Source organism: Vigna angularis, chromosome 2, assembly GCF_016808095.1.
Source record: "Vigna angularis cultivar LongXiaoDou No.4 chromosome 2, ASM1680809v1, whole genome shotgun sequence".
NCBI lineage: Eukaryota > Viridiplantae > Streptophyta > Magnoliopsida > Fabales > Fabaceae > Vigna > Vigna angularis.
This window is the reverse complement of record NC_068971.1, coordinates 47,431,671-47,443,977: the sequence shown is the minus strand read 5'-3', so window position 1 is coordinate 47,443,977 and position 12,307 is coordinate 47,431,671. Positions and strand designations below refer to the sequence as shown.

The 12,307-nt window shown below is 34.4% G+C and overlaps 1 protein-coding gene across 2 annotated transcripts; it reads right to left on the bottom strand.

The window, feature by feature from the left end:
* On the bottom strand, positions 1–5,501 carry LOC108329329 (glutathione S-transferase DHAR3, chloroplastic-like). Of its 2 annotated transcripts, none has more exons than XM_017563495.2 (6): positions 5,186–5,501; positions 4,256–4,346; positions 3,968–4,111; positions 3,682–3,799; positions 988–1,128; positions 1–422 (listed from the first exon to the last, which is right to left on the bottom strand). In XM_017563495.2, exons 1-6 carry the CDS (start codon positions 5,391–5,393, stop codon positions 336–338), a joined length of 789 nt encoding a protein of 262 aa, XP_017418984.1. In that variant the 5' UTR covers positions 5,394–5,501; the 3' UTR covers positions 1–335. The 2 variants fall into 2 exon arrangements, with proteins under 2 accessions (XP_017418984.1, XP_052729617.1); XM_052873657.1 differs by having other exon boundaries at positions 988–1,094.
* Positions 5,502–12,307: the final 6,806 nt, after the last annotated feature.

Here is a 12,307-nt window from a genome sequence, read left to right as displayed (position 1 = left end):
TTGAAAGCAATGTTTCGTCTCAATCTCTCAAGAGACAAATTACTCATCAGAATTCTGAAATTTGCTTCCATCTTTTTGGTTTTTTTATGAGACTCCTTTCATTGTTTTTACACTCAAGATGTTTCGCCTTAATGCAACTATTTTCATTCAGGACTCATATCAAACATGTTACAATCTGAGACCAACTATTGTTAATAAATATTTATTCCATAATTCATAGTGAATGAGTAAGATTATAATACAAAACGATACAGGTCTTTCAATTCTTCATACATTGTTCCTCGGGGGTATAGTCGTGAGAGTGTAATGAAAATGAGTGTGACCAGTGGATATTATTAGCCTTCTACTTTAGGACGCCAACCTTCAATGACATCCTGCGGTTGTGCACTTGTTTTAATGAACGATTCCCTCGAGAAAATCGCCTGCATTTTCACCAACAAAAGAGTTTTCAAAGCATTCTTAGCTCCACGCATGGCAAACTCAAACAAAGAATTTTAACTCAACAAGGCTCAACTATCTGACAAACCACCAGTTAGTTAACACCATTCAGAAACTAACACTAGGATTTAATATACATCCGCAAAACTAGCATAAGGGAATTTCATTGAATGAAGGTTTTAACTTTTCTAGCACTGGAACAGCCATTAGTAAACACTCCAGATATTCAGAAGCAGATGATACTTCTGCTTCTTTAATGAAATGATTCAAGTTTTATGTTCTGCACAAGTTCAGAGCTAAGGTCTTTCTTCCTGTTAATAACCATTTCCATACATTATTCTATGGTTTTCGACATCGACATTGATGAATATCTTTCGGACATTATTACCACAGATTTAATAAACCATAAACGTTTGAGAATCATCATTAGCATACATATGGATCTAGGGAAGTAGCTTCATGCACGCACACATTTTAGTTTTGAAAAGTGTCTTCAAGTATAAAAAATGTATTGGAGATGTTAAGTACATAGGCTCGTCCAGAACATACCTTCGTGTAAGCCTTCAAAGAGGTAAGTGAATCAGGTACTGTCCATTTCTTATAATGCCCCAGAGCAATCTCCAAATGGTATAGCTTTGGTCCAAGTGATAGGTCAGCTGCACATATCTCATTACCGTTAATATAAGGGCCCTACAAAAAGTGAAAAAACAGTCAATTAAATAAGTACAAAATTTCCTGCAATGTGTTTGACTGTGTAAACTACAGGTAATAACAAAAAATCCTTCGTCAAAGCTTTAAAAAAGACCAACATAGAGTCTAGAAGGATAGATCAAGAATACAAAATCGTTCTGGCTACAAGTTGTAAACATATAACGATCTTGGATCAAGTTCTCTATCAATAAACATACACATATTAGTGGAATTATCGGGCCCCTTAACCTAATCAAAGAGCTACTTCCCTTAAGCTCGCCCAAGTCATGAAAATTTCAGGCATTAAAAAACTTCCACCATTTAGTGAATAATGATGGTTGGGTAGTATAGTACCCATACTGACAATTTTTTTGTGAGTAATTAGTCATAACTAGATCCATTTTATTGGTAATTTTATGGATATCCATTCATTACAATTGACATCCCTATGTGAAATACATTCTCTTTCTCAGATTTTTCAATTTGCCCAGTCCACAATTCTAGGAATGCATAATTAAAAGTTCATCCCAAGGAAACCATAGTTTGAATTTTTATTAGAAATTCCAAAGTAGTGTTTCAGGGGTCAGCTGTGATTGTCACATGTATTACCATATATTAGCTCTGTAATGAGCCATTCTCCCCTGGAAAGTTTAAGCATCAGCATGGCCAGCTCCATTTGATTGTATTAGATAACGAAGAATAAGACTGGGATGGCCAATGATAATCGTCACATGAATGAGTACAATACTGTGCAATCAATTTGCCCATTGCTGTCTATGAACACGTTATCTGGAGTCTAATTATAAGATAGCAAGGGTTAGTGACATGTATATAAAAAGTTTGGTTCACAATTTGACTGATAGTGTGGCAGCACACATGGCTTCCTTGATTCACAGCTTGCACAAATTTGGCATGGAAATTGGTGTCAGTCTCTCCTTTATCACTTGCAGAGGCAAATGTTCTTAAAACATGAATTTGGGCTCAACTCAATCCCAAAATGACAAATCTACCTCAGAGTAAGCAATGTTTCCTACTTTTATGCATCATATTGACAACTTGACAGCATCTCTGGTTAATGAGACTTAGGGTTTTTCTAGTACACCCTTCCTGCTCAACACTCTTGGTTTTTGTGGAAGGATAATATGGTAATTGGTCCAATAACAAATCTATCTTAGATTCTAAAACCATCGTAGCATATGGCTTTGGATTTAACCCAAAAAGCTAGCTCACATTATATTCATTATCCGGGCATATAGAGTTAAGCTACATGCACAGTTTGTGCAAAGGATTTCAACGGCGTCTTCAAATCACTTTCACTTCTAAAGTCATGGTCCTTCCTTTGGGATGTTGCAACAGGAAGTAAAATAAAAAATGTCTCTTACCAAGAAGTTTAATGGTAAAAGAGCACTCTGGTGATCAAAAGAATTGTAATAGGTTGGGTGAATTCAGGCATAAATGAGGAAAAATTCATTTAATGTCCACATGGGACCAAGTTTTCAATACATGTAGGTAGCAGAGCTAAAATGAAAGAACAGATAACTCAATCAACTGATCGTAATCCTAAAAAATACAATGACAAAATGCAGAAAAAGCTCATAGACTGTATAGCATAAGGAATGATATAGCTATCCTTGTAATATCTAGTTTCTATTTGCAACTCTGAAGCAACACCCCAAATAAATATTTCAGATGAACTACAAAGGTTCCACATAATAAAGCAAACCCATCTAATCAGCATATAGGCGCTTAACAATTATTTGATGCGATGCAATTAATTTTAAAAAATTACTTATTACAGTTCATGAATAGCTGATGTCAAGAAATTGTAAGCCTAAGAAAGCTTTTGAAAAACAGCTATTTCAACAAAAAATACCATAAAATTACATCCTATTGAAGGTAAGAATATAGAATTTAAATTGTTTGATTAAAAGTCATTGTTAACAGAATAGCATTCAATTATTAATTGACTCGTTTTGTATAATCAGCTCAATTAAGTTGATGCATGATCCCACTTATTTGTTGTAACATGAATCAACCTCTTATGTAATTATAGTATAGAAGACATTAGTGCACTGATGAATGTTACATGAAAAACATAAAGTATATAAAAGTTGGATGAATGGATTTGTTATGTAAGTTCAGATATTAAATCCAAGATATACAAGGAAAAGGTAAAGACAGACGAGAAAGTGGGGAAGTTGTTATACATAGGTTACCATGTATCCCAAGCAAATGCTTATCCTTACCATATCTGAATTCTGTATTAAATGCACACACAGAAGGAAACAATCTAATGAAATATCCTTCTAAATATAGGCATACTAACTGCAAGTAATTCAGTTTTCACACTTTACCATCATTTAGCTTAAACCTCAACATGTTCGAACTGAAGAAAATGGTTCACAAAGGGGAAGCATGCAAAGAGAGGACAATGATTTCTTCCAAAAAAATGCATGGTAATTCTTCTATGCGTAAAACTTCAGCACCAAATGAAAAACCTTATCAAGATTGCAAACAAATTGCAGAGAGACAAAAGCAGAAACAATGTCATACATTTTCCTTTATGTAATCATTGAAAGAGCTCAGTTCACTTAGTAATGCTTGTTCTGTTCCATCATTGGGATCCTTGCTCTTGAGAAATCCAATAAATGTAGAAAATATCTTTGAACCTCTACAGAAAAAAAAATAAAAAATCCGTGCATTAGGCAATTGGAGTACACAAAAAATGGAGTATGAAAGAAAACTGTTTTTACGCATGTATGAGTTCATAAATCATTTTTCTAAAAATTCAAAGCAATGTACAATTAAGAACATATATATCTATAAGCAAAATGCATACACTGTGGCCTTTTCGGGTGGGGTCACCAATGGTGGGATAGGATACTTCTCTTCCAATGTTTGAGTGATAACATCTGAATCCGGAACCCACTTCTCATCAAACTTTATGACAGGAACTTTACCATCAGGATTGGCTTTAAGGAACCTAAACCAACATAACAAAATGTAAAGAAGAAAACAACTAAAGTAGTATGAGAACCAGACAGGTGGATGTAGGTGATCCAGTTTTATGAAGATAGCAACTGTAAACGAATTAAAAATTTAGCCCAAGAAGCGGGGTAGAAGATACCATTCTGGTCTGTTGGTGAAATCCACCAACTTGGGTTCATAAGGTAGATGTTTTTCTTCCAGTGTTAGTAATACCCTTTGGCAAAAGGGACCTGAAAAGGCAATTCAAAATTGATTATGGGAACCACGCTAGTCCAGCCAAGTTTAAGGCTCAGATATCAACAAAAGATCATTATTTGTTTTCTTAAATACAAAACATTCGCATAAAATTTGCTCTTTCTAATTCCAGGATGAAGGCTCTTTTGGCATTGCCTACATCATGGAATTGACTAAAAATACTCGAAAACTCATTCCCTACATCTCAAAAACACGATAAATCACCGAATCTCTTCTGCTATAGTTACACATACATAACATACATATACTATGAGAATGGGAAAGGCTGTTCGTTCAACTTGAGAAGAAAATAGGAATATAAAATGATTTAATTTTCTTCCATAAAATTAATCAAAATTAAGTTTGGCATAAAGTTCTCTTGTTTAGCTTCTAAAAAGATGATTTTAACTATACTTGAACTAACTTCATGGAAAACTTAAGTTCACATTTTTATTTTCTTCTTTTTCGTATACTTATTGAGACATTTATTCAAACAAGGCCTTAGAGATTACATTTTTTTTTGCGAATTTCGGTAGAAACATGACAACAGAAAACATTTCCACAACAAAACAGCCTCTATAGTAAGTGGAAAAGAAAGAGACAAATGAGTGAAAATTGAGAATGCACGTGGACATAATTTGAGTCCAGATACATCCTAATTTCCTTCCCTTCATCTTCACCATGCCGCGTTTCTCTTTCTGTAATCCTTTCATGCACATCACCATTCCCTTAACGAGAAAGTAATTTCAATTTCCATAGAAGAAACCATTGAGATGTTCAAACTAACCCAAAAGAAAACAAAGAAACGCATAAAAAGGTGAAAATATTATATTACAGTCGCCGAGCCTATTGGGTGTAGTGACGGAAGCTTTAACGGCGATTTCGAAGGGTTGGGAAGGGGGAACGGACGACATTGACACCACCCTCAGAGACTTCTTCCTGAAATGGTTGGTGAAGGAAACGACGGCGGTTGGCCGGAGACGGAGGTTGTTGACGGCAGCGGAAAGCGCACACGCCGAAACTTGAACTCTCGCAGTGGACATTGCAGCTTCTACTCCGAACCCGATGTTGACGATGATGTTTCGTTGTGGTTTTGGTTCCGGTGGTGTTTACGTGGCACTATCCAACATTTCACAACATCATGGTTTTATGCTTGACTCGAATTAATATTTAATTTAGAGCGTATATGAAGTATAAAAATTGAATTATGAATTATTTTAAATGATAAATTAGTTTTTTTATAAGAGCAATTCTAAATAATATATCTAAGGAAATTTTAATTTTTTAATTAATGATATAGTTTTAGTGAATAGAAACTTTAATATTTTATTTATTTTTATTTCCGGCACAAGAAAAGTTAGCTTATGTTAATTAAGAAAACTAATTGGCTTTATTTAAAAATATGTTTAAAAAATTTTAAAAAATAAATGATACCTTAAAAAAATCTCATTAAATCGAAAAATATATTCTCTTAAACGTTTATTTATGTATATTACTCTTTTCCTTCTCCAAATATCAAACGAAATTGAATTTAATTTCCCTTTAATAAAGTAGTGTGATGTTTTGTAGTTTCATTTGAAATGTTTTTCATTTATATTTTTATGTTAATCAAAATTCAAAATACCAGTATAAATCAAATCATTTAATACACTGTTTACTTACTAATTTAGTTTTGATTGATTAGAAGTTTATCAAGTTCTTTAATTTGGGTTAGTATTTTAAAACAATGGGCCCATAAGAGTCCACAAAAAGAAAAACGCCCGACGCAGGAGCACAGAAATCTCAAAGCCCAAAAACTTAAAAATAGGACTTTTAAGGGCTGTTTCTTCCTGCACCTTCCCGTTTTCTTCCTGCATCTCCCTAAAACTCATAAATACTAAATTACTTCCCATAAAAATTATAATAAAAATTACTTTTACGTTTTAATTTTTTATTATATTATCATTGGAAGATATTTTCGGATTTAAAAATATCTTTCAAGCTATGCAATCTGTAATATATTAAAAAAATTTATGTAATTTCAAAATGCATTTAAAAAGATAAATTATGGGATACGGCAAGAAAAAAGAGAGTTGCAGAAAGAGAAGCCGTTTATAAGATACAGGAGTCCTTAAAAAACTAAGTTGGGTTGGACTTGTTGCAAACTATTTCTTAAAAGTTGTATTAGCCCAACAAGATTTATTTATAAGAAAGAGAAAGAGAATCATGATCATTATTATTATTATCTTTGATGTCACGTGGTATACCTTTTAACAAAGGAATGATAAGAATCTACTTTGATGAGATTTCCATTTTTAACAAAACCAACTTACAAGTTACAAACAAAGCACGTGCTAGGCTATCATGAATAATGATTCTAACAAACACATTACACACATTCTACTGTGTTTAACACGTGTCTTACATTTTCAGAATGATCCCATTGCAGAAGCAAGAACCAATCAAGTTTCAAATATCAATATTTTCTTCTCAAATCCAAACCAACCTTCATATCTGGCCCCATCAAAACCTCTGCCACTTCGACTGCATACTAATTCATCATTCTACCTCAAAAGGTTAAGAAGTAAACTGGCATGAGGTATAAACATTATCTTTAACACCAAGATTAATAGTGATCCGATAGAAAGTAAAACAACATGTCTAATAAATAATAAATATTGTTAATATAAGCTTTAAATATAATTATAATATTATGTTAAGAAGTGAATTTTAAACATAATTCAATTTTATAAAATAAATTTATAAGGTGAGATTTCTAATCACTTATATATTATAAATTGTTCTTATTTTTAATTGACGTGAAACTTTCAACACAAAATCTTAACTTTTTTTTCCATTTTTGTTAGGGATTTAGTTGAATATCTAGTTGAAAATTATGGTTGGGTGGGAAAGCTAACAGTGATATTGAATGATTTTGCATAGTGTTTTGTGATGTAGAACGAAAGAATGGTTTGAGATAATTTGATAACACAGTGGAGAGTAATATAAGACCTAATCATGTTACTCTCCATTACAAAAGGACCTTCTTAAGTGTCTTTACCATGTTCTTCTATTACTGTTCTTATTTTTCTCTTTTCACTTTCAACTTTCATTAAGTCTCAATCAACACACTTTTCTCACTTTCGATGCATAAACTATTGGAAATTATAATTTCAGACCCACCTTTATCTTTAACATCTACCTTACATTCCTTTTAGTAATAAAACGGCATAGTTAACTAATAAATATAAATATAATTAATAAAATAATAATATATATGGTTATATAAAATAAATAAGTTGTCAAACTATATGTATCGTGCTTCATAATCTTTTACAGATTGAAAGAGCCTCTTTTTAATTACTTCATCTTTCTTTTTATCTCTTTTGTAAACTTGAAAGTGGGGAAATATTAAAAAGAATTATTAATTTATTTTTCAAGCATCATTTCACTGTCACCCTTCGATAGATTGATATATAGTTGTTAATGTTTACACGTAAAATAATATTATATATATAGATAGATAAATATATAGATACACATTGTCCATGCAAAGAAATGAGACTATTAATCACATAAGCTTTAATACAATTATCATCAAAGTTAAACAAACTTATCATCACCTAAGTCATTTATATATATAATTAATTGGTTCTTTAATAGAATAAAAGTTATTTTTGTTTTTTATTTTCATTATAATTTTTAATTTTATTATATATCATATACCTAATAAAATAAAAAATATGAAACTAAAGAGTGTTATGAATAAAAGTAAAAAAAAATTCAAATAAAATAAGAATCTCAGAATCATTCTTTTATTTGAAATTATCCAATTAAAAAATATTTTTAATTTTGAAGTAAAAAAATTGAAAAAAATCACACTTTGTAACAGTGCTAAATGAGGTATGTATAAAAATCGAACGGTGGAATGTAATTTTATTGAGAAATAAAGTTGTCTCAGTATAAGTAATACGTGGCTAACAATGAAAATGACAAATGCAGAAAATAAAACTGTATGAGTCACAGCTGAACCATGATGTATTCCATTCCTGTAAAAGAATAAAGGAAAGGAACTTAGAGAATTATCCACACTGAAATCAGAGAAGAAGAATCTGGAGAAAAATGATTGTAGAAAGAGAGACCATACCACTGACTGCTATTCCTGAATGAAATCCCTCCATTTAGTATTTCCTCTCCTCTCACGTGTCCCTCTACGCACTCCCATGCCTTCATCTTTGTTTGACACGTGGCCACTAGGTGTAACCGTTTCTCCCCCCTTAACACTGTCATGCTTTATGCGCGTGACAATACTCTCATCCTGAAAAGCAACCTTGTCCTCAAGGTTGAAGTGAGGGTAGGCTTTCTGTACTTCTTCAATGGCTTCCCATGAATTGTCTGCGTCATAAAACGAATTCCATTGTATCAGCACCTCAGTTACTTCTCGTCTGTTTCTGTTAACCACTCTTTTGTCCAGAATCTGATAAGGTTGCATGATTGGTCCCACTTCCGTAGTATTAAGGGGTAATGGAAAATATGGTTGCTTAGGATCTCCATGAAATTTCTTAAGCAATGAAATGTGGAACACTGGGTGTATTTTTGCGGAATCTGGGAGTAGGAGTTTGTAAGCTACCTTGCCAATCTTCTCAATGACTTTAAAAGGTCCAAAGTACCTTAAGCTCAACTTTTGATTCCTTCTCAGGGTCACCGAACGTTGCCTGTAGGGTTGTAATTTCACTAGAACAAGATCTCCTACTTCCAAGAAAACATCTCTTCTTTTCTTATCCGCTTGCCCCTTCATATAATTCTGAGAATGGTGTAGCTTAGCTTTTAATTTCTTCAATAAAACATCACGGTTCTTTAAGCTCTCTCGTAGGTCTACTGGGTCATTGTCACTATGCTCATATTTAATTATAGTTGGTGGTAACTTTCCATAGACCGCTTGGTAGGGAGACATACCAATACTATGGTGAAAGGATGAATTATACCAAAATTGAGCCCATGGGAGCATCTCCAGCCATTTCATAGGATGATCAAAGACAAAACATCTGAGATACATCTCCAAAGTTCTGTTTAAATTTTCGGTTTGGCCGTCGGATTGAGGATGGTATGATGAGCTCATGGCTAAAGTGGTGCCTTGATACTTGAATAATAACTTCCAAAAGTTGCTGATGAAGACTCTATCTCGGTCAGACACAATGGATTTTGGAAAGCCATATAATTTGACAATATTTTGAATGAAAGTTTCAGCTACAATTTTGCTATTGAATCCTGTCTTTAATGGAATAAAGTGCGCGAACTTTGAGAGTCTATCATTGACCACCAAGATATTGGAATAACCCTGCGAAATTGGTAAGCCAACAATGAAATCCATAGCAATGTCTTCCCAAATCAAGTTTGGAATTGGTAGGGGCTGCAGCAGACCAGCAGGTAAAGATTGAATGACTTTAGCTTGCTGGCAAATAGAGCATTCCTTCACAAACATCCTTATATCTTCCCGCATTTTAGGCCAGAAAAATTGAACACTCAATCTGGCCATAGTTCTTGTAGTTCCAGCGTGACCACCAATTTTTGATCCATGGAATTCTCCTATGATTCGATTTATCAGTTCTGCATGATTTGGCAGCATAATTTGCCCTTTCCACGTCAAAATATCTTGTTGTATTGCATAGTCCCCCTTCTTCCCTAAGTTGTTCTTGCATTCCAGAAAAATTTTCATCAAGTCCGCATCTTTTCTGGTTGCTTCTGCAACTGATTGTAGCCATGTATTACGTGGTTCTGACCAAGCCATGGCAAAGCTCCTAGATAAAGCATCAGCAGGGATATTCTCTTTCCCTGGGGAGTATTGTATTGTGAAATCAAACCCTATAAATTTGGGTAGCCATTGTTGTTGCTCCGGGGTTTGGAGTGTCTGCTCCAATAATTCTTTCAAACTCTTTTGATCTGTTTTAATAATGAACCTGTGGCCAAGTAAATAATGTCTGAATTTTGACAAAGATTCAGTGATAGCATAGAATTCTCTGGTATATGCCGATTGTTTCTGCATCTTTAATGATAGTTTCTTTGAAAAATAAGCAATAGGGTGCTTATTTTGACTTAATACCGCGCCAATGCCTAACCCAGAAGCATCTGTTTCCAAAACAAAAGGTTCTTGAAAATTTGGAATTGCGAGAACAGGAGCAGTGGTGAGGGCTAGCTTCAATTCTTGAAAAGCCTTGTCTGTTGCTGCACTCCACTTAAATGAATCTTTCTTTAATAAATCAGTTAATGGTGCAACTATTTGTGCATAACTTTTGACAAATCTTCTGTAATACCCCGTTAATCCTAAGAAACCTCGCAATTGTTTAAGTGTTGTAGGTTTCGGCCAATTTTTTACTGCCTCCAACTTTTCAGACTCCATAGCAATTCCATTTCCTTCCACTGTGTGACCGAGATACCCGATCTGCTGCACTCCAAAGCTGCATTTAGAGAACTTAGCAAATAATTGATTCTGTTGGAAAATACTCAGCACCACTTCTAGATGGTATAGGTGGTCTTTCCTGCTTGAACTATAGACCAATATATCATCAAAGAAAACTAGTACAAATCTTCTCAATACACCCTTAAAGATTTGCTTCATTAAACTTTGAAATGTTGCTGGCGCATTGGACAACCCAAATGGCATAACCAACCATTCGTAGAGTCCTTGATGAGTCCTGAATGCAGTTTTATGTCGGTCCTCCGGTTTCAGTAAAATTTGGTGGTATCCAGACCGTAAATCTAGCTTGGAAAAATAACGAGCTCCATACAACTCATCAATAAGTTCATCCACTGTTGGAATTGGGAAACTGTCCTTAATTGTTATCGCATTCAAGGCTCTATAGTCTGTGCAAACCCTCCATGTGCCATCTTTCTTCTTGACTAAAATAATTGGAGATGAAAAAGGGTTGTTGCTGGGTTGTACAATGCCCTCTTTTAACATACCTTCTACTAATTTTTCAATTTCTTCCTTTTGACTGTGTGGATATCTATAGGGCTTCACCTTGACTGGATTTGATCCTTCTAACAAAGGAATAGAGTGATCATGACTCCTTGGCGGAGGTAGTCCACACGGTTGGCTAAAGACAATGCTGTAATTGTGTATTAATTGCACCAAGTCTGGCTCCATGCCCTCTGGAAGTTCAAGTAGAGGAAAATTTTGAGTGGCTTGATGGACCTTCTGCATACTATATATCTCATCTAGGGCATTAGTGTCCATCATTCTCCTTATGTGATGTAGTTGAGCTGTTTCAGGTAACATGTCTCGGTCACCTTGTAATGTAGTGAAGCGACCATCCTGCAAAAACTTGATTTGCAGCGAATCATAATCTGCTAAGTGGGGCCCAATTGTCTTCAACCAATTTGCACCAAGGATGAGATCAGCACTAGAGAATGATAAAAGAAACACAGGTAATGTGAAAACATTGCCCTGTGCTATTAAAGTCAAATGTTGTATCAAGCCCTCAGATTCCATGTAATTCCCATTACCAACCATTACTTTGAATGAAGGAGTCATCACCACGGGAAGTTTCAAAAATTGCGCAACCCTTGGTTGTAAGAAATTATCAGAACTGCCTCCATCAATCAATACTTTGACTGGCATAGTTCCAATATGTGCTGTGAATCGAATTGTCCCTACTCCAAAACCACCTTTCAAGGCATTCAAAGATAGGTGATGATCTTCGTTTCCAGTTGCTTCCTTGTCTTGGGGTATCTCAGTCTCTAATTCCAAATTATCTGATTCATCATCCCCCAATTGCAGGACAAAACATTGCTTGTTTGGGCACTTGTGATTAAATGAGAATTTCTCATCACAGAAATAACATAAACCCTTCTCTCTTCGTAATTGCATTTCTGCTGGGCTTATTCTTTTGACATTGGGGTTTCTTAATGGTGGTCCTGGTGGGTTAGGTAACAACGGAGGTAAGGAAGATTTGGAAGCTGGTAGAATGGTCCTTGTGGT